The following is a 22,301-nucleotide window of genomic DNA, read 5'->3' on the forward strand; positions in this document are numbered from 1 at the left end:
GAGCTGAATGTAGCTAGTGCAAACCTTTTTAATAGATTTCCTTTAAAAGGACAAATTCCTGATTCTATCAATCGATTAAACCTAGGCTGGCCACCAAGCAGCCTTCTGATTTGCAAATGAACCAAATAGACGAATTTAAATTTCTTTCAGGTGGCAAGCACCCTGGAGAGAAGGCTTGTTCTCCTTTAACTGCCTTTTCTTTTTTCTCAATTCACTGTAAATAAAACTCATCTGCTCCCCCTTTCAACCTGCGGCAGTTGTGTTTTTCAATAAATAGTATGGGAACTGTTTTGATCAAATTGTTAAAGCTTGGGAATGTCGTTTCCCATTTCCACTGCCAACCTCTGCTCCTAGGAAAAGTGCAATGACTATTAATGCTGCAGCCCTGCGGGCATCAAATGTGGAGGTTGTGCGGCTTTCACTAAGCTTTGCCACATCAGTTATGCAGCGGAGGCTCCTCTGCTATGGTGGAGGAGCATTGCCCCACCCCCTTCCAGCAGCGTAAAGAAAATAAAAATAAAACAATAATAAACCGTGATTTGTTATCGTTATATTTTGTGTCCCAGAATCTTGGGGGCGGGCCCAGGGGGATAACAGCCACCCATGGGAGCGGTATGCACTGTTATCAGTGTGCAGGACAGTTTGCCAGGTCGTCTCAAGCCAGCCAGACAGTTATGCACAATTTGCATGTTCTCCGCGCAGGCTTCATTACAGCCTGGGTGGAGTGGAGAACATGCCCAGGCTCCCTGTCCCTTGCTGAGCACCGACAAACTGGGCTCAGACCGAGCACAAAGTTGCACTGCAGCGTTGTGATTGGCTCAGCAGCCCTGTGATTGGCTCTGGGGAGCCTGGGTGCTTTCTACTTCCAGTTGGAGCAGAGCGACGACGAGGAGGGACAACGAGAAGAGTTGTGGCAGCAGCAAGGAGGTAAGTTTAAAAAAAAAAACATTTACTACTCCCTGACCGCCCCCCCCCCTCCCCATTCAGTGCCAGCTGCCACTGCAGTTATGAGCAAAACAAAGTGGAGGAGGATGAAGAAGAAAAACGTGGTGAGAGATATGCGGAATGTTGGCATGAGTTATACTTACATCATGTAAGTTATCACCCCCAGGCTCCACATGTCAGTGGGAAATGACACATAATCAAAATTCACAACTTCAGGTGCGACGAATTCAGGCGTTCCAAAGGAAACTTGCAGCTTCTCGCGAGGTTTGTACCTGCAGATGAAAAGTAGAGAGACAGACTATCAACCACAGAGAGGATTGCCATCAGCCACACTGCAAGGGAGACACTGGGGGAAAACATAGGCTTAAATGGAGTAGGAAAAGACAAGATAGGAGACCATGAAATACAGTGTGAAGAGTAGGTGACAGAATTAAAGACCGGATGTTGCAAATCTGAGCAATAAACACATTTTGTTCTTCATTTTAACTCCTTTCTTTTTGTAGAGCATGAATGCTTGCTTACCTATTGATCAACAAACAATGCTTTAATCTAACATATATCGATATATCGAGGAAAGACACCATTGTCAGATACAGAGCCCACCTGATTATTTAGACTCTGAAAGAATGAGGTCATTTGGAAATCTGGTGTATTTACCCAAAGAATTAATAAACAGAATTATTCAAAATGTTTGTAGCACATCTACCAACTATCAAAATGAGAAATTCAAATACTTGTGAGAGAAGCGAGCTATTGGGAAGCACATAGGAGCTATATACGGATGAAAACCGAAAAGTGATTCTACATGAATGTGATCACGTGCTCCCTCCACAACCTTGATGTTAAAGATTCAAACTTTGCTAGACACGGAGTATTTTGGACACTTTTACAACTATCCCAAAGCTTCTAATCCACCCAAAGGTGATTTCTGTTTATACTGATTTGTTTCCACATACATGACTCATTTCCATATACTCTCATTCTAGGTGTTCTTTTAATTAATGATATTTTTAACTCTGAAAATTATTCTCTCTCTCTCTCAAAAAAAAGAACACTCTAGATAGTTCACAAATTTAGCTGGAGAGCTGCTCCTGTGCAGAGCACCCTAAAACACCAGCGACACTCTGAATCTGGTCACCCCAAATGTCTGTTTTTCTAGCAATGTTTTTAAGCATAGGAATAGGAAAGTGCCATCCACGTCAAGCTAGAAAGGGACAAAGTATTTTCCTATTTCTACAGCAAAGTCTTTAAGCATAGGATCAGCACAGTGCCATCCACGCCGAGCTGTAAAATGACAAAAGTCTTTTATCACTTCAAGCACAGTAGTACAGCTTTGGATTGGTAAATACCATCCAAGCCAACCTGAAATGAATAAAAGCAACCCCTGTCACGTGTTTCACTATCATTATAGCTCTTCAGAGAGTTACTTGCCATCTTTCAACATTATTCCACATCCTTCTATGCTTACTTTCACCCTTCCCAACTAATCCCATGAAGTAAAATACCAAGGGTAAGATGTACAAAATACTTTTTGTGGTCGCAAACCCTCCTGTTGACAAAGTTAAAGGGTTTGTGACTGCAAAAGAGTGTTATTAAATTTACGAAACCCCTTTTGCAAGTTGGAAAGACCTTCCCAACTTGTAAAAGGGATTCTGTGACTTATACTGCATCATAATTAGGAGGGAGGTTGAAAGAGGACCCCACCCCCAATTGTAGGTCACCATGACATGTATCAGTGTTTGGTTATTGCAAATCATCTATCAGGGCTCGACACCTGAGTTGGGGTAGTATCTGAATGGCAAAGAGAAAGTTGTCTTTGTGGGACAACTTCCCCATTGGTAATCATGTTGAGCAGCCTTGGAGGAGCAGGTAGTGGTCCAGTGGACCACTGTCTCCTGCCCCCTAACAGGAAACATTTTTTAAGTCACTTTAATAGAAATGGACTGCTTTAAAATGTATTTCTTATTTAGGAATGCAAATACAGCGACAGAGGTCTGCTGTTCCTTGAAGGCCACCATCCAGCCAATCACAGTATATCGTAAACTGTGACCTGACTATTTAATATTCATTAGACAAGTCATTTTGCAACCGTCTGCAGGGGAGGCATGGGCGGTATCAGACCACTATCTGTGGTTCCAAGCATATTTGCATTCTGTTGAAACTGAGTAGATGGGAATAGGATGGAGGAGATGACCTGCCAGAGCTTTGACAGTACCACAGGAAAAAAGGTTGTGTCTACGTTGCTGCAACGTCTCTGTTGAAGTAAACGGCAAAAATAGGAAGAGATGGGGCTGTAGTTTCTATCACTTTAAAAATGCATATTGATGATATTACCACTTTGGAGAGATGTGTAAAAATGAAAAAGCAAATGGTGCCATCTTTGTGGTGGGGGACGGGTGAGGTGAAGATAGTCCAAGAGAGGGAAGAAAGTGGAAAGGCACAATGATAAACCTTGAGTAGGATGGGCAGGCAATGAGTAGGGTAAGTGGAGCAACAGAAAGGAGATTGGTAAAACATATATTTTCCAATTACTAGAACAGCTAGACCTATTCAGGTCAGGCACACATAGAGGAGGGCGGATAAACCAAAAGAGAGGCAAACAGGCTGAGAGAAGAATGAAAGCAGGGGTGATCAGAGGAGCATGAAAGTTACAAAACATACAGAGTGCAAGAAAGACATGAAGCAAAATAGACAGAAGTGGAAATAGACAGACAGAAGTTTGATACCTGCGTGCAAGCCCGAAATCAATGATCTTCACCATGTGTCCGGTCTGACTGACGCACACGATGTTCTCAGGCTGTAGAAGAAGTAGAAGTTACAAGATCGATCTCTGAGACAGTGGCAGCTTCATGTCCTCTCTAAAGCTCCATCCTTATTGTCCATGGAGCTAAGACTGTGGGGTCAGGCCTCTGTCTGCGCTACCATCCAGCACCTAACCTCCTATCCTTCTCTCTCCCTGCTCAACCTCTCTCACTACATGTATTCCCTTAGCACTCTTCCTTTCCTATACCCATACTCCTCTTTCTTCCCCTCTGGCCTTCCTTCTCCCAACAGCTAGTCCCTGTCCACTCTCTGATCTTGCTTACCACTATTCATTCTCCCCATCACTTCTGCTACTCACACTGCTTGCTATCCCTTCTTTCCTTCCTCGTTCTACTCTCCGATCTCTCCAAGCTTCTACATGTTCTCCATTCTCCCTTTCTCTTCGTCTCCTTTTCACTTCTTGCTCTCTGCTAGTCCCCTGTCGTTAAATTCATCATCCCTTCCCTCGTATCCTTCCCTAATGTCTTCCTCCTTTCCACACCACACTGTAGGTCACAAGAGTGGCCTCTAATTAAGCCTCATGTACTGGCCTAGAGGGTTACACACTGAGGGAATGGGTGCTATTCCGATGACATTATAGGTAATGCTGCTGAATTTAAAGGTAATGTGGACTTGGGTAGGGGGAGCCACAGAAGCTTCTACTTCAGTGGTGGATGAGATGTCAAATTGATGCAGAACATCTGAGTGTTTACAGTGCCTTGAATGGGAGCCACAGTGGTGTTGTGGAAGTACATTGAGCACAGCAATGCCTCCACCAATGTGAGGGAGGACTAAGGTTTGCACTGTCATCCTATAGTCAGTTTGGGTAGGTATGATTTCAGGAGCGAGAGATAATGCCATGCTGTCTTGGATGTTTGGTCATGTGCTCTGAGAAGAGGTTGAGTAGATGGTCGGCAGAAGGAATTCTATCATTGTCAATATGGCCTTCAGGTAGATGCTTTACATCCATTTCTCAATTAGATCGAAGCTGCTTTTGGTTCAACTAGGGGCCTTGCCCCAGGGATGTTTTAAGGTAGAGTTACATTCCACTAGTCTAATAATAGATATTGAAAATATCTCTACGTATGGACCCATTGTTCCAAATAGAGGTTGAAGGGGGGAAGAGGAAGACAGACCACTATTGTACTCTTCGGGAAATGGGTGCTTTCTGGGTTCTGGAGTTTCTCATTTAGATGAGTTGACAGTGACTGCTGAGATAACAGCCTCCCATGAAACATATGCATATTTCTAGGGTGTAGATCAATGCTTGGCTTGGTGCCGTGGAGTAAAGAGAGATAGAGCTTGACTAGGAGGTATCTGGGTCAGTTTTGTTGTTGATTGGGAGGAGGGCATTTTCTTGAAGGGCAGCGGTCTCCACTCTACAGCTTGGTGTGAAGCCAGATTGGTAGTATGATAGAAGGGTATTCTGGTAGACCTGATATGACTTTCCCAAAACTTTTCAGATGGAATGGAGATGGGTACAGGGCTGATAGTTGTCAATGTCATCTGCAGTGAACACACTGGCACATAATGCTCTCTCTTTGGTACAGTTGCACTCTCCTGAATCTGATCTATAGTGAGCACACTAACAAATACCTTCCTTCTCTAACCCTCTCTGACACCCGAGCGCATTACTGATGTGGGGAATTGCTGTACATACCTTGAGGTCCAGGTGCAGCACATACATCTGGTGCATGTAGGAAATGCCTTCACAGATTTGCCTCACAAACACCATAGCATCCATCTCAGTCAGCTGGTAATTCTCGTCAATGATTCTCTCAAAGAGCTCTCCGCCCTCCACACTGAAGAAAGGAAAATGACAATGACTGAAAGAGAGAGTACGGCTCAAGGCAGGTTAAACAGGTACTACACCCACACTTCTGACACTCCTGTTTTGCAATACAGCATGGTAAGCTCTAATGACATCAGCTGTTAACACAATCAAGCACTTTAAACACGGCTGACAGCATCCTTTCCCAGTGCAGCACTGAAGACCGCTGAATGCTACCTTTCACAGGCACTGAAACAAAGATGGCTACGTCTTTAGCACTACAAAGTTGTTAATAATGCTGCCAACCCATGTTCTGCATAAAGAGATGCAGTCATTAATCCCTCCCTCCCCCTTGCAGAGTGCCATTCTGTTAATTCTAATGACACCCTCTCCCACATTACAGAATATAATCCACTACTGCTGACACACTGCCCTTTCTTGGTCCTTTGACCCATGTACAATGTCTGCTGTATCCATCTTCTTTTGATGTCTACAAAAGGTCTTCAAGCCGACGGCAGAAAGAGACCCTTAGAGGATGCCCGGGGAGAACTTAGGTAACATCATAACTTCAAGTCAGCAATGCCAGCGGTTGACAATGCCTGAATAGACAGTCAATACAACTGCAACTCAGGTTCTAATATTTGTGATGGGTCCCATTTAGTATGCACTGAATAACAGACTATTTTTGTAAAACTTTTTCAGAAGCCATCTTGAAACTATTCAGCCAAAAGCCATACCTGCCAAGATTAAAACAGTCAGGCTAATGCTGCATTTCCATCAAAGCAAGGGTCACAGGTGTTAACTGCTAGTCTCATCTGGCTTATTTCAGGTATATCTTCCATATTTAGGTCTGGCTTGACAGCACAGCTGTTGCAAGACCTTCTGTGATCAACCTAAAAAGAGCTTTCAGGAGAAAGAACTACAGAGGGGCTTTGGCTTTGTTGATGGACTGAAATATATGTTTTGATTGGGCAGTTGTGTGCTTCTAAGGACTTATGCCTTACCCTCTAAGAGCAGTAATCATTTGTTTATCAATTTGCCAGAACTCTTTATGAAGTTTAGCTATTGTGTTACAACAGAGCTTGAACTTTAGGCAAAAACATGCCACTGCAGTTATATAGGTCTCCTAGATAATTAGACAATTATGGTGCTTGTTCTAATATGGTAGCAGCACAGATAGGAGGAGGGGGGCCAGATGGAATTTGTAGCTGTACTGCAGTCCCAGCTACGTCCCAGCTTCTCTTTCCATCATCAACTTCACAGATACCTTAACGCAGTATTTCCTCTCTGAACCCTAAAACCTCCTTACTACAACTTCAAGTGACCCTTACTTGAACCCTAAAGACCCCCTACTATCCATTGATCCTTCCCTTCAATGAGCCCTAATTCCCTCTCACTACCTCTTAATGCTACCCATACCTGAACTCTAAAACCCCTTACTATATCTTACTTCTGCCCTACTACTCATGAAAACTACCATTCCTTGAACCCTAAAAGCTCGTTACTAACCCTTAATGCTGCACTTCCCTGAACCCTAAAAACCATTTAAAGCCTTTAGTGCTACCATTCCCTGAATCTTACAAACCCATTCTTAATCCCTTATGCAACTCTTACTTGAACCCTAAAAATAAGTTACTATATCTTAATGCTACCCACCCCGAACCCTAAAACCCCTTACCACTCCTAACAGCTACCCATCCTTGAAGGTTAGAAAACCCCTACCACCCCTTAAAGCTGTCCTTCCATGAACCCGGAAAACACTTATGCCTCCTCAATACTACCCATCCCAAAACGATAAGAACCCTTATCATCCCTTACAGCTACCCTTCCCTTAACAAGAATACCTTACTACCTCTTAACATTTCCCAGCCCTGATCCCTAGAAATCCTCAGGCTCCCTCTTGTGATCCCTGTTATTGATAACACCTCCTTCCTCCCCACAGTTTTCAATGTCCCTGGTATCCTGAACTCTTAGGAGGTGTTACTAGGTAATATAAAGAACGTTGTTATAAGGCACTTAGTGGTGTCACACTACAAAGAAAAGCTTAACTCTTAAAAGATTTAAAAGATCATTTTTAGGTCATCAGTAGAGGCACTTTAGGGACTAGGCTTATGTGTAGTGGAGCTGAGCTGCACTTCCCATTCAGAAGAAAATAGCACTTCCCCATTAATGGAGTTATTTACAGAATGTCAGATGTTTTGCTGTTATAAAACAATTCGGTAATACTGTCACCCCAACCAACCAGTTACCATGACATTACCACAAATTTAGAGATAAATATTCAAGCATTGCTTCTGTCTCTTTTTCAGCAATTATTGATGCAAAATTAGCACCCTTTTTTTCGTGTGCTCTAATACTAGCAGGTACAGAGTAGGGCAGTATCTTTCTCTTAATGGAAGAACAGTGTTACACTGAAACCCAGTTTCCACATAGTTCACTGGACATTTTACAGCTCACACCTATTCTAAATAACCCCAAACGTAATAAGGCCTTCAATGTCAAAATACAAAACCAAATTTTAGTGCACGTTTATTACAAATTTGTTCGCAATTTTGTTCAATCTAGATTCAGTGCACTCCCTTTTTAGGTCTGGCTTGACAGCGCAGCTGTCCTGATGACATATCTTTAGTGTTGGAAAACCACTCCCACACTAGAAGGGGTGGTGGTGGTCTTCCGGACACACTGTGGTAGCTTGGCTCGAGTGGTCAGGAATCAGGCTCCGTGCTAAGCATACAACATACCCAAACAATAACCATGCGTGCATCCGTTCCAAAAACGACTCTACACCGTAAAAATTATGAAAATATCTTTCTTTATCTGCTTTTTCTCTTAGTTGCTGATTGGAGAAAATAAATAACAATCACAATATACAAACGTTTTAGAAAGTGCAGGACAAATAAATACTGGCTTAATGATTCAATAAATAGGGGTGATCATAAATACTGAAGGCATAAATAAAAGTGCAATACAGACAGGCAATTAAATATTCCGAGGCAATAAATACTGTAACCAATAAATATTGTGCATCAATAAATACTGTGGACCAATAAATACAGTGGAACAATAAATAGGTTAAATACAATAAATACAATGCCCCTAATAAATACTTAAAAGCTGACAGTGACACTCATGGAATCAGATCACTTTTGAATTCCTAAGGGCTGATTTGGCCCAGGCACAGCTTGTGGGGATGTGGAAGGCTTGAGGGTGTCTACTCCCTGGCTTGGTCAAGGCTGAGGCCTAAACTGAGGTAGATAAAGGGGGGAAATACCAGAGACCTGGCTCTCTCTCTCCACACAACCTCTCTAGATTAGTCCCAGTTCACCCCTGGCACCTTAGAGCAGTCTCTCAGGTCTCCACAGGGCCTAAGGCGCCCTCTACTCCACTTACTGCCCTTTTTCTGATGCTCCGACGCCGCTGGAGTCGTGTCGATGCCGTGAGGCGGTTCCGGTTCGATGTCGGCGGCCTCGGCACAATGTCAGTTCTTTGACGACGCCGGCAGGCGGCTCCGGTCTCGATGTCGGCGGCCTCGGTTCGATCTCGACCTCCGATTCGATGGCGTCGGGCAGTCTTTACTCGATGTCGACTTCGGGCGGCTCCGGTCCGATGGCGACCTCGGATTCGATGACGTCGGCCGGCCTTGCCTCGATGTCGACTTCCGGCGGCTCCGGAGTGCGATCCTCACTCCCGACCTCCGGTGCTCCTCTCCTTAGGTTTCCGGCGACTCCGGAGTGCGACCTCCACTCCCGACCTCCGGCACGATTCTCACAGGTTCCGGCGACTCCGGAGTGCGATCCTCACTCCCGACCTCCGTTACACTTCACCTCGGTCTCCGACGACTCCGGAGGGCGGACTTCACTCCTCCGATGACGCCGCTCACTCGACCTCGGGTGACTTCCTCCTCGACCTCTGGTATTCCTCACGACCTCTGACGGCGCCCTCTCTCGACCTCTGGCGGCTCCGGGTACGACGTCTGCTTTTCCAGTCAGCGCCGCTTCTCCACCTCGGGCTCCAGGTCTTAGGCTACTCGACGTCGGACTTCAGGGAAACCAGCTTCCAGGTCAGGATCTTGCTGTTCTCTTGTTTCTAAGGCCTGTTCCTGCTGTCCAGGTCCTCAGGATGGTTTTTCTGACTTCTTCCCACACAGGGCTCTAGGCTGGGCTCCGTCAGTAGGGACTAGTATCAAGGGTGGGTTTATGGACCCCACTCCAGGCACAAGTTTCCACCCCTGCTGCTTCACTCCTTCCTCCTTCAGGTTTGTGCTGCTCACTCCTCACCAGTCAGGTGCCAACTGCCAGCTCCAACTGCCAACACTCTGTCTTAGCTTCCCAACATTCTAAACCGCCTCCAACTGTCACAGGGTTCTGGAATGTTCTGGAAGGTGCTGGTAGGTTCCAGTGGATGCTGGTGATGTCACAGGTGGCCACCATTTTGTGCTTCAGGCCCTCAGACAGAAGTTTCAGGGGTAGCTAAAATGGCTCCCTGAATCTGCAGCAACACGAAAAAGTCTGGTGGTTCCCAAAAAGGAAAAATTCAAACAGGGTTTGAGGCAAAAGTGGGACAAAATAAATAATGATGAGGAGGGACCACCCAAAGGGCTGACAGGTCTAACACGCGTCCCCCCCAGCTGAAAGTGGGGAGAGCTACCCAACCCCTTGGGAGTTCTCATCACTAAGGCGGAAATACCTTGAGAGACCGTCTGCATTGGCGTGGTCCACTCCAGGCCGATGTTCCACCTGAAAGTCCATTCCCTGTAGGGAAATAGACCACCTCAACAACTTGGGATTCTCCCCCTTCATTTGCATCAGCCAACGAAGGGGTCTGTGGTCGGTCTGAACTAGGAAGTGCGAGCCAAACAGGTATGGCCGCAACTTCTTCAGAGCCCATACCACTGCAAAGGCTTCACGCTCTATTGCACTCCACTTCTGTTCCCTGGGAAGTAGTCTCCGGGATAGGAAGACCACGGGTTGATCCAGACCCTCTTCGTTGAGTTGCGATAACACTGCCCCAATGCCATGTTCTGATGCATCTGTCTTGACAATGAACTCCTTGGAAAAGTCTGGGGCCCTTAAGACCGGGGCCTCGCACATGGCTTTCTTCAATTTCTCAAAGGCTTGCTGACAAGCCTCCGTCCAGACTACCCGTCGAGGTTGTTTCTTGGACGTGAGCTCCGTGAGGGGGGCTACGATGGTTCCGTACCCCTTCACGAAGCGGCGGTAGTATCCCGTGAGGCCCAAAAATGCTCGGACCTCAGTCTGTGTCTTGGGGGGTTCCCAGGCCATGATGGCCTCGATCTTCGCCTGGAGGGGTTGCACCGCTCCCCTACCCACCAAGTGTCCAAGGTACACTACCGACCCCTGCCCGATCTGGCACTTGCTGGCCTTGATCGTCAATCCAGCTTGTCTCAGGGCCTGGAGAACAGCTTGCAGGTGACGCAAGTGATCCTCCCAGCTGTTACTGAAGACGGCTATGTCATCCAGATAAGCAGCAGAGAAACTCTCCATTCCGGTGAGGATCTGGTTTACCAGGCGCTGAAACGTGGCAGGTGCGTTCTTGAGCCCAAAGGGCATCACACAGAACTGGTAGTGGCCATTGGGCGTGGAGAAGGCTGACCTTTCCCTTGCTCCATCAGTCAAAGAGATCTGCCAGTACCCTGAAGTAAGGTCAAAGGTACTTAGATATTGGGCAGCTCCCAGCCGGTCAATCAATTCATCCGCCCTAGGGATCGGATGAGCATCAGTTTTGGTCACTGAATTCAGTCCCCGATAGTCCACACAGAACCTCAGTTCTGGTTGGGCACCCGGTGGTGCAGCTTTTGGTACTAACACCACCGGACTGGACCAGGGGCTGCTAGAAGGTTCGATCACTCCTAGCTCCAGCATCTTAGTGACTTCACTATGAATGCTGGCTTTCACCTTGTCTGACATCCGGTAGATCTTGGACTTCACAGGTGGGCTGTCTCCTGTGTCCACGTCATGGACGCACAGGTGAGTCCTACCCGGAACAAGGGAGAACAACGAAGAGTACTGCCCCAGGACCTGGCGACAGTCCTCCTGCTGTTCAGGAGTTAGAGATGGGGAGAGAATCACTCCCTCCACCGACCCATCCTTCTCTTGAGACGCAAACAGATCAGGGAGAGGCTCGCTTTCCACGTCCTCTCCTCCGTCAGTCACCATCATCAAGATGACTTCGGGCCTCTCGTGGTGGGGTTTGAGGCGGTTGGCATGCAGCACCCGCAGGGGCTGACGAGGGGTCTTCAGGTCCACCAAGTAGGTAGCCTTACCCTTCTTCTCCAACACCTCAAAGGGTCCTGACCAGCGATCCTGGAGGGCGCTAAGCTCTCCTGGTTCGATCACCCACACCTTCTGGCCAGGCTCCAACTCCACCGGGTGAGCGTTGTGGTCATACCACGCCTTCATCACTGCTTGGCTGGCTTCCAAGTTGTCAGAAGCTTGCTTCCACAACTTAGCCATTTGGCTCCGGAAGGCCAGCATGTAGCTCACCACATCCTGGGGAAGCTTTCTGGGAGTTCTTTCCCATCCGTCTCTCACCAGGTTGAGAGGTCCATGTACAGGGTGCCCATACAGAAGCTCGAAGGGGCTAAAGCCCACTCCCTTCTGTGGCACTTCCCTGTAGGAAAAAAGTAAACAGGGTAGGAGGACGTCCCATTTCCTCCGCAGGCTTTCAGGCAGACTTCTGATCATGCCTTTCAAGGTTTTGTTAAACCTCTCCACCAGACCATTTGTCTGGGGGTGGTAAGGAGTGGTGAACCGGTATGTCACTCCACACTCCTTCCACATTGCCCGCATATACGCTGACATGAAGTTGGTCCCCCTGTCGGACACAACTTCCTTGGGAAAACCCACTCGGGTAAAGATTCCCATCAGGGCCCTTGCCACAACAGGTGCTGTTATGGTCCTCAGAGGTATTGCCTCTGGGTACCGTGTGGCATGATCCACCAGAACCAGGATAAACCTGTGACCAGCTGTAGTCGGCGGATCTAACGGACCCACAATGTCGATGCCCACCCTTTCAAAGGGGGTGCTAACGACAGGAAGTGGTTCCAGGGGAGCTTTCAGCTTCACCCCTGTTTTCCCACTGGCTTGGCAAGACACACATGTCCGGCAGTAGGTATCGGACGACACTTTCATCTGAGGCCAATAAAAGTGTGGGACAAGACGGGCGAAGGTCTTGTCTTGCCCCAGGTGTCCTGCCAATGGTATCTCGTGAGCCAACTCCAGAAGGAAGGCTCGATAACGTTGAGGAACTACCAAGGCTCGTGACGATCCGTGTAGGGGTGCCTTGGGTTCACTGTAGAGGAGGCCATCCTCCCAGTAAACACTGTAGTTCCCTTCAACGTTCCCTGCTGCCTGGGCTTCGGCCTGTCGCCTCAGCCCCTCAAGGGTAGGGCACTCCCTCTGGCCCTGGCAGAATTCCTCCCTGGACGGGCCTCCCTCCACGTGCCACTCGGCCGGGATGGGTAGGTCCTCCAGGTTGGTAACGTCCCCCACCGCAGACTCCTGGTCCACCACCTCCGGTGGCCTATCCGTCCTACGGGGTGGGGACGCCGAGGCAGGCTCCTCCTGTCCTCGGTTCTTCCCTTGACTGGCAGCTGGCTGGGCCTTTGTTCCAGGCTCCAGCCGAAATGAACTCCCTCTTCGGGTAGTCGCGGACCTTGTGCTAACACAGGCCCAGTCAGGTGTACCCAGCATCTCGGTGTGAGTCCGGTATTCCACCTCCTTCCAAGCGTTGTGCTCCATGTCATTCCCCAGCAGACAATCGACTGGCACGGCAGGGCTTACGGCAACTCGAAGTGAACCTGCAACCCCCCCCCATTCAAAGGGAACCTCGGCCACTGGATAGTGGCCTGTTCTGCCGTCAGCCATCGCGGCTGGGTGGAGTACATCGGGAATTACCTGCTCTGGAGACACCAGTTGGCTACGCACCATAGTCATACTGGCTCCTGTGTCTCTCAGAGCCTCCCCTCTTTGGCCGTTGATGGTGACCCACTGCCCATACTTTGCGGTATTTGCGGGCACCTGGATCTTGGGAACCATCTCCCGTTCTCCCAGGGACACTAAAGTGACACCCGCCCACTCCCTTCCCTTAATTAAAGGCATCTCCTCCCCGAGCACTACACTAGCTACTCTGGGGGTCTTTCCTCCAGTGGGAGGGGGTGGTCGTTTCAAGCACTTCGGATCTCCTTTATAGTGTCCAACGCCACCGCACTCATAGCAATGGACAACCCTTGGCTGCTGACTCTGGCCAGGATTAGGGTTTCTGGGTGGGTTAGCCCTAGGGGTGAATCCTGTTCCCTTCCCTTGGAAGTTATTTTGGGGGCCTTTGGAGAACTCCTTTTTCTTTTCCCCTCCCTCTTTCTTCTGGGGGGCGCCCTGTCCGGCCTTTTGAGTATCCCCTCCAGTCCCCCTTGTGGACACCCGGGTACTAGCCCAAATGTCCGCCTCCTCAGCAAGCTTCCGGGGACTGGTCAGCTTGCTATCCACCAGGTGTTGCCGCAGTTCAGGGAAACATTTCTCGAGCAGGTGTTCCTTCAGTACTAGGTCAAACAACCCCTCGTAGTTCCTCACTTCACTGCCCTGAATCCAACCTTCCAGTGCCTTCTTTGCATAGTCCAGGAAGTCCACCCAATTCTGTGTGCCCAGTTTGTGACTACCCCTGAACTTCTGTCTGTACTTTTCAGGTGTTAGTCCAAACTTTCTGGTGAGCGCCAGTTTCATGGTGGGGTAGTGGGTCTGCTCATCCTCCTCGAGGGCCAATAAAGCATCCCTACCAGCTGGAGGCATGTACTTGTACAATCCCCCTCCCCAGTACTTCTCTGGAACCCCATGGGCCCTCAACGAGACCTCATAGGCCGCTAGCCACTTGGTGATATCGTCGCCCACTCCATAGCTAGCTACTATGTCCTTTGGCAGGTATGGTTTAGGTTCCCTGGTGATCTCTTGGGTTTGGCTGCCACCATTAGGAACAGGTTGTGCCCCGATTCTCAGGATCTGAAGATCTATTTCTTTCAGTCGTAATTCATGGGCCATCCTCTGCTCCTCCATCTCCTTCTCCAGCCTTGCTAAGTCCCATGTGAGCTGTCTTTTCTCCCTCCGGTCTGTTAACTCCACTTCAGACAAGCCACCGCTAGAGGCACTGCTGCCCTTCCTAGAAATGGTTCTGGGCCCCGCTGACAGGTTCCCCACCTCAGGCTGGTACATCTCAGCCCCCTCGGTGTCAGGCTCTCTATCCCTGTCCTCCTCCTCAGCCTTGCTTTCTCGGCGTGCCTCCCCCCAAGCCCTTAAGCTGGTTTGGAGTGCACCCTTCTTTGCTCCTGGGGGACAGTACACCCCCTCCCGCTGGCAAAACTCCCTGAGTTGGGCCACAGTGTACGTTTCTAGATTTTCTAGTACAAATTCCATCTCGCCCACTCAGGTTAGAGGACAGGTTTTGTGCAGTAACTATGCAGGGGGGTACCTTTAATAATACCTCCTCCCACCACCAGAGTAAATTTGGAAAAAACAAAAACCCACAATTAGGAAGGCCGCTTTGAGAAAACTCCCGGTGTAGGCCTATGGACTACCCACAGTTATTCTTGAGTATACGTAGGCACAGCTCGATCCCACCACTGAACACCAATTTATGTTGGAAAACCACTCCCACACTAGAAGGGGTGGTGGTGGTCTTCCGGACACACTGTGGTAGCTTGGCTCGAGTGGTCAGGAATCAGGCTCCGTGCTAAGCATACAACATACCCAAACAATAACCATGCGTGCATCCGTTCCAAAAACGACTCTACACCGTAAAAATTATGAAAATATCTTTCTTTATCTGCTTTTTCTCTTAGTTGCTGATTGGAGAAAATAAATAACAATCACAATATACAAACGTTTTAGAAAGTGCAGGACAAATAAATACTGGCTTAATGATTCAATAAATAGGGGTGATCATAAATACTGAAGGCATAAATAAAAGTGCAATACAGACAGGCAATTAAATATTCCGAGGCAATAAATACTGTAACCAATAAATATTGTGCATCAATAAATACTGTGGACCAATAAATACAGTGGAACAATAAATAGGTTAAATACAATAAATACAATGCCCCTAATAAATACTTAAAAGCTGACAGTGACACTCATGGAATCAGATCACTTTTGAATTCCTAAGGGCTGATTTGGCCCAGGCACAGCTTGTGGGGATGTGGAAGGCTTGAGGGTGTCTACTCCCTGGCTTGGTCAAGGCTGAGGCCTAAACTGAGGTAGATAAAGGGGGGAAATACCAGAGACCTGGCTCTCTCTCTCCACACAACCTCTCTAGATTAGTCCCAGTTCACCCCTGGCACCTTAGAGCAGTCTCTCAAGTCTCCACAGGGCCTAAGGCGCCCTCTACTCCACTTACTGCCCTTTTTCTGATGCTCCGACGCCGCTGGAGTCGTGTCGATGCCGTGAGGCGGTTCCGGTTCGATGTCGGCGGCCTCGGTACAATGTCAGTTCTTTGACGACGCCGGCAGGCGGCTCCGGTCTCGATGTCGGCGGCCTCGGTTCGATCTCGACCTCCGATTCGATGGCGTCGGGCAGTCTTTACTCGATGTCGACTTCGGGCGGCTCCGGTCCGATGGCGACCTCGGATTCGATGACGTCGGCCGGCCTTGCCTCGATGTCGACTTCCGGCGGCTCCGGAGTGCGATCCTCACTCCCGACCTCCGGTGCTCCTCTCCTTAGGTTTCCGGCGACTCCGGAGTGCGACCTCCACTCCCGACCTCCGGCACGATTCTCACAGGTTCCGGCGACTCCGGAGTGCGATCCTCACTCCCGACCTCCGTTACACTTCACCTCGGTCTCCGACGACTCCGGAGGGCGGACTTCACTCCTCCGATGACGCCGCTCACTCGACCTCGGGTGACTTCCTCCTCGACCTCTGGTATTCCTCACGACCTCTGACGGCGCCCTCTCTCGACCTCTGGCGGCTCCGGGTACGACGTCTGCTTTTCCAGTCAGCGCCGCTTCTCCACCTCGGGCTCCAGGTCTTAGGCTACTCGACGTCGGACTTCAGGGAAACCAGCTTCCAGGTCAGGATCTTGCTGTTCTCTTGTTTCTAAGGCCTGTTCCTGCTGTCCAGGTCCTCAGGATGGTTTTTCTGACTTCTTCCCACACAGGGCTCTAGGCTGGGCTCCGTCAGTAGGGACTAGTATCAAGGGTGGGTTTATGGACCCCACTCCAGGCACAAGTTTCCACCCCTGCTGCTTCACTCCTTCCTCCTTCAGGTTTGTGCTGCTCACTCCTCACCAGTCAGGTGCCAACTGCCAGCTCCAACTGCCAACACTGTGTCTTAGCTTCCCAACATTCTAAACCGCCTCCAACTGTCACAGGGTTCTGGAATGTTCTGGAAGGTGCTGGTAGGTTCCAGTGGATGCTGGTGATGTCACAGGTGGCCACCATTTTGTGCTTCAGGCCCTCAGACAGAAGTTTCTGGGGTAGCTAAAATGGCTCCCTGAATCTGCAGCAACACGAAAAAGTCTGGTGGTTCCCAAAAAGGAAAAATTCAAACAGGGTTTGAGGCAAAAGTGGGACAAAATAAATAATGATGAGGAGGGACCACCCAAAGGGCTGACAGGTCTAACATTTAGCAATTCGATAAAATATAAAATATGCATAGAGTGGGCTTTGGCTCAGCTCCACTAAGAGGTGTACTACTATCTCACCTCATACTATCATCTGGATGTGTAATTTCAGCTTTCCAGGAAGAGCTTCCAATAGAATCCGGCAGGGAATATTCTAAATGTGAAAAATAAACTCAACTATGTTGTTTGTCATATTCAGTATTTTCTTCTATATGCATTCTACACAGAAAGCAATATTGTTTGCTCCTTTTTCCCAGCACTCAAAAAAGGCCGTAGAAAAGGCTTTAACGTGCAATGTTTGTCAGGCTTGGCGAGTAATGATGCCTGCCTCACACATGGCAAACATGTTGTTTTCTATACAACCTGCAATGGCCTTTATAGTGGCTTCCTGGAGCCACTGGCTTCTTCTGCTACAGAAATTTGAGCTATTGGCTTCCAATATTGTTGGTCACATCTAGGATCACCCTATACATGTACTGTAATAGGACAGATTTTCAATTGGCTGTTTAGGTCCAATGCAATGCATGCGGGACTATTTTACAGTCTGTGAGGCACTTTAGCACTGGTGAGCAAGTGCTCACGAAAGCATCTTAAAAATAGGTGCTACAGAAAAGAAAGCAGCTCTTTTTCTTTATCATCCATATTTCAAAACATTTTGTCTGTACTTGCTACCTAGCACACAAACAAGTCTTGGCAAAGCTACCAGCACGCAAACATCACACCTACTGGCTTGGCCAATGCTTGTTCTATTCAGTGAACACTTTTGTTTTTGGCCGAAAGCCAGCGCACAAGTCTTCAGTAAGAATTTTGATGGTTATGAGTATGGGAACAATTTACAGATCAGAATATAAAGAATTAGAGAAAAAATATATGGATACCTTAAAAATTCTCCAACTCTCGAATATATGTAGTAGTACCACTCGGCCTTCAGAGGCAGAGATGTTCTATCTTCATCTTGGCCTCAGCATCTCTACAACTAAGGCCTTCATTACGAATTGCCAACAATAATTGTCGTTATTTCTCCAACACCAGAATTACAGTTACTGGAGTTCCCGCCCATTCCGGGGTATAATACGTGGAAATCTGTGTTTTTGAACGATTGCATCACATTCTTCCCTTATGTTTACATGGAGATCTTGTCTCCTTTCAGCAGCTGAAATATGTGCATAAAACACTGCATATTGTATTTCCGATGAGAGTCCCTGATCCCTTCGGGATTTACAGAGGCACTTGTAATAAGGATGTGGTCAAGAAACACAATTCATGCTTACTCATCCACCATTTTTTAACATATATGCCCTTAGGTTATCCCTTTCACTCAGAGGGTAGTTTCACAAATGGAAGACATCTTCCGAGTCTCAGAACAGACAATTCCTGTTCCTTGGTGCCCACGCTGAGTGCCTGCACCCCTGTCCAGGGTACTGCATTCCAGTGTGAGGATCCCAGCTGTGGTGAAAACTCAACTTTATTCCTTTCTATCTACTGCATTTTTTTCTTTGATCTTTCAAGAATCGCCCTTTGTACCTCTAGTCTTCAGAGTTCTTTTGCCCTGGTGTCTTTAGTTACCTCAGTTAATCTTCTGTCAGGGAATTCCACTTTACAATCAACATGCACCCCTGTTGGTGTTACCCAGGGATACTCTACCAATTTTGGTTCCTTTAACTGTTCTATGTAAGGAGCGTCCGTGTGTCCAGTAGGGCGACATCCTTGACACATTGCGAGGATACCCACTGGACATGTGAATACGTACCATTTGGATTACATGTACTTTATAAGTATATCTTGAAAATCTGTCGGGCATCTGGACCTACACTGAACATTCCATGCAAAGGTGTTGATAATACATCTATGTGTAATGTTCCATTTTAAATCAAATACTGGGGAAGCCAATAGTTCTGTCTTGTATTTGGAGATAAAGATTTTCATGTGATGATTGGGCATACTTTTGAGATCTAAAATAGTCCTCGTGCATGGGAATGCAAGAACCCCACTGGATTTGGAATGATACATGAAACTACCAATAGCATGTGGTGCGAGAGAAATGCTCCTGTGGGTGGAGCAAAAGCCCCAATCTAGATATGCTTCCAGGTATCAGTATAGGTCATAGACGGGTGTGCTGCTATGCTAGACCTAAAAATGGCTTCTGTCACAATAATTCCCTCTGCTATTAGCCTGTTCACACATGTACTCACAGGCGAGCTCCAGCAGTATTGGTCTTGTGTCTCTGTAAGTATTTCATACTAATATCTGCATACTTTTGTTCTGCTTGCATCTTCTTGGTGCAAAATAATAAATATGGGCTTACTAGTTTAAAATATCTCTGTGAAAATGAATGTGTTTTAAACATGTGTGCTTAGGGTGGGTAATAAAGTTAATAAAACAGTATGTCTGGACAAAGTAATATAAAGAAAATAGAGTTTTTCTAACAAATTAAATTGAATGTTGGTTCAGTGACATAAGATCCATGCTCGTAATGTATAGATGGAATCTCCATAATTGGAAATAAATTGCAGGAAAAAATGTCACTTCTTTACATGGTTTACTTTTCTAGGTAAGCAAATTGTCCTTTATATAAAGGAATGCAATGTAAATGTTCATATGATTGTGTAATATCTCATTTTGAGAGAAAGAAAAAGATGAATGTTATTCTTCACTAGTATTCAGGTTGAATTTTAAGATAACATCTAAATGGTAATTTCTGGATGTTAAAAGTCGAATTGCTGCTGTAGCTTTGGAGTACAAATCAGCATTTATTGAAAAAATATTCAGGCAACAGTTCAGATTGGTTTATAATGGTATTGTGAAAATATTTTTAGGATTATTTCTGAAAATAGTATTAAGATGCAATGTAATCTTCAGGAAAAGCTCAAAGTAGGGATTAGAGAAAGATGTTTTTGAGTGTACTTTGTCAAGAAACTTGAATAGTATACAAACACAATAAGATCACAAGGTGTACTGTATGTGAGTCACAATTCGTTCTGTTGATTCTTAGGCGCCACTGATGATTAAATCATAGAATTAAAAGGAAAATACTTTAATATCATACTAAAATTCAATTATGTCAAGTTCAGTCTTTTTGAATTCGAGACGGGAAAAGCATGTTATTGCTGAAAAGGTGGTACTTGTATTGTGTTGCAATGTCATACTATTTCAAGAGCCTGCAACTTACGAAGAGCATTAAAACCACAGAGAGGCTAGAATCGAAATAGGGTCTGCAAGGGTTGTGAAATGGACAAACTGCAAAATCTTGTTAGTGTTTTTCAGACATCATTTGTATGTTTCTCTGTAAAAGGTGTGCTCTGACACTACTTTCCAGCACAAACCCCCTTTCCAGATCACCATTAACTCTACTGCTAACACAGATGATCTTCTGCACTACGTACTCTGATATTGTCTTCTTCAACCACTATAAGTGGATGTTGCTGCCCACCCACCAGCTATACAGAGGCCTGGGGTGGTAAAAGCAAACTGAGCAATACTCACTATTCCAGGAAGAGGATGATGCTGCTGGGCGTCTCAAGTGCGTCATACATCTGGATCAGGTTCTGGTGGTCCAGCTGATTCATGACGTCCACCTCGTTCAATGCCATCTCCTGCAGAGCAAATGAAGGTAAAATTAGGAGAACTGTTTAACAACTCGGTTTGGTCATTCAAAGCTAAGCAAGCAATGGCCAAGTTAATAGTTAAGAATGGTTGTTCAAAGCCATCCCTTGAAGAGTAATAGGGCAAGGCAGGAGAAACATCTGGTACCTTGGAGTGCTTGGGGCATCCCCGCTGACACTCCCATCAATGGCAGTGCTACATCCATGGAGGCACAGCTTGACATGGCAGCAATACCGACACACGTGACAGCAGCGCTTCCTTGGAGGTGTACACACACAATACAACACTTCCCTTCAAGGAGACTGTTTTAACCCTGCAATAGCTCTTCTGCGCAATCGTTGTTACAATTTATGTTTTTTTGTACATTTTTCAGTCATTTTTCAGTCATTTGTTAAGATTTTTTCTTAAACCTCTTTTAATTAATATGGGTCATCACTAATGCAGAGAAGCATTATTCAACCTACAACAGCTGAATAGTCATGATGTATGTTTTAGGGTGGGCTCCTTTCTTTAAGATGCAGTGGTCCGTGGAAAAATCATTGAAAGTTTAGCTTGCAGCATTGTTTGTGACAACTGTTATTCCGTACAAGGTGTTGTTTCAAAAATCCAAAATTTTGAGTTATTCGGGGGTTGAGATATTGTCTGTAAATTGTTTTTAATATATCTGTTTTTTATGACCTGAACATTGACAGATCAAATGATCTACTGCTTTTGTTCCTTGTTTTTAAATTGTACTCTTCTTTTATGGCCATGCTTGGTCCAATAAAGATGTTTTTGACTGATTGATTGATTGACAGTTATACCTGCCAATACTTTATGACTGAGGTACAAAATTAATAAATGTTAATAATTTACCACTGGTGGCACATGCATTCACTCAACCACATACAAACAAGTAATCATAATCAGCTATTAGCCTCCAATGAATGTAAGCATATTTTAAAATCAACAACATGGCAAATTTTAAGACATCTACTATATGTATGTTGTGTATTACGCGTATACCTGTTTGTACAGCTCACACTGATGAAGGTTACATAATCATAAGTTTTTCAACTAGACAGACAGTCTTACCCCCCCCCCCCCACCAAAAAAACCCTGCTCTGATATAGTTTGAAATGGGTTATATATTTAGTAGTGACTGGCTTTGGGATAGTTCCTGGAAATTTACTGAGGTAAGCGCGAGCAGCTGAGATACGCGGAGAACCTACTGGTCAACAGCGTGAAAATTGGATGGGCAGAATCAGCCTTTCATCCTTTCTCTGTCGATGATACAAGTACCACTGAGATAGATAATAGTAATATCTACTAGTAACATCTACCATTCAGCTATGAAAAATGGAAATAGTAACTATTATTTAATACCTATTTCACAGAAATTAAATGTGTAAATAAGCTGGATTTAGGACGACATGTACGCATGAATAAAATTTAAGGAACAGAGTCCCAGTGCTTTTGGGATGGTATTGTTGAAGTAGTTGCTAATTCTCTGCAACAATAAACTTGAAAAATCTTAATAAATAATAATGAAGATAAGCAATGTTTTTCCAAAAA

General features: G+C 46.3%; 1 protein-coding gene across 5 annotated transcripts in view; it reads right to left on the reverse strand.

Moving 5' to 3' along the window:
• The window catches only part of MYLK2 (myosin light chain kinase 2), a 173,169-nt gene that overhangs the window by 63,597 nt on the left and 87,271 nt on the right, over positions 1-22,301 (reverse strand). For all 5 annotated transcript variants that reach the window (XM_085619515.1, XM_085619514.1, XM_085619516.1 and 2 more), the window contains 4 exons: positions 20,628-20,737; positions 5,408-5,549; positions 3,672-3,742; positions 1,089-1,217 (listed from right to left, as the gene is read on the reverse strand). In XM_085619515.1, coding sequence (XP_085475641.1) covers positions 1,089-1,217; positions 3,672-3,742; positions 5,408-5,549; positions 20,628-20,737 — 452 coding nt within the window. The remainder of the gene's footprint in view (positions 1-1,088; positions 1,218-3,671; positions 3,743-5,407; positions 5,550-20,627; positions 20,738-22,301) is intronic.

The sequence above is a fragment of the Triturus cristatus genome, chromosome 7 (assembly GCF_964204655.1).
Source record: "Triturus cristatus chromosome 7, aTriCri1.1, whole genome shotgun sequence".
NCBI lineage: Eukaryota > Metazoa > Chordata > Amphibia > Caudata > Salamandridae > Triturus > Triturus cristatus.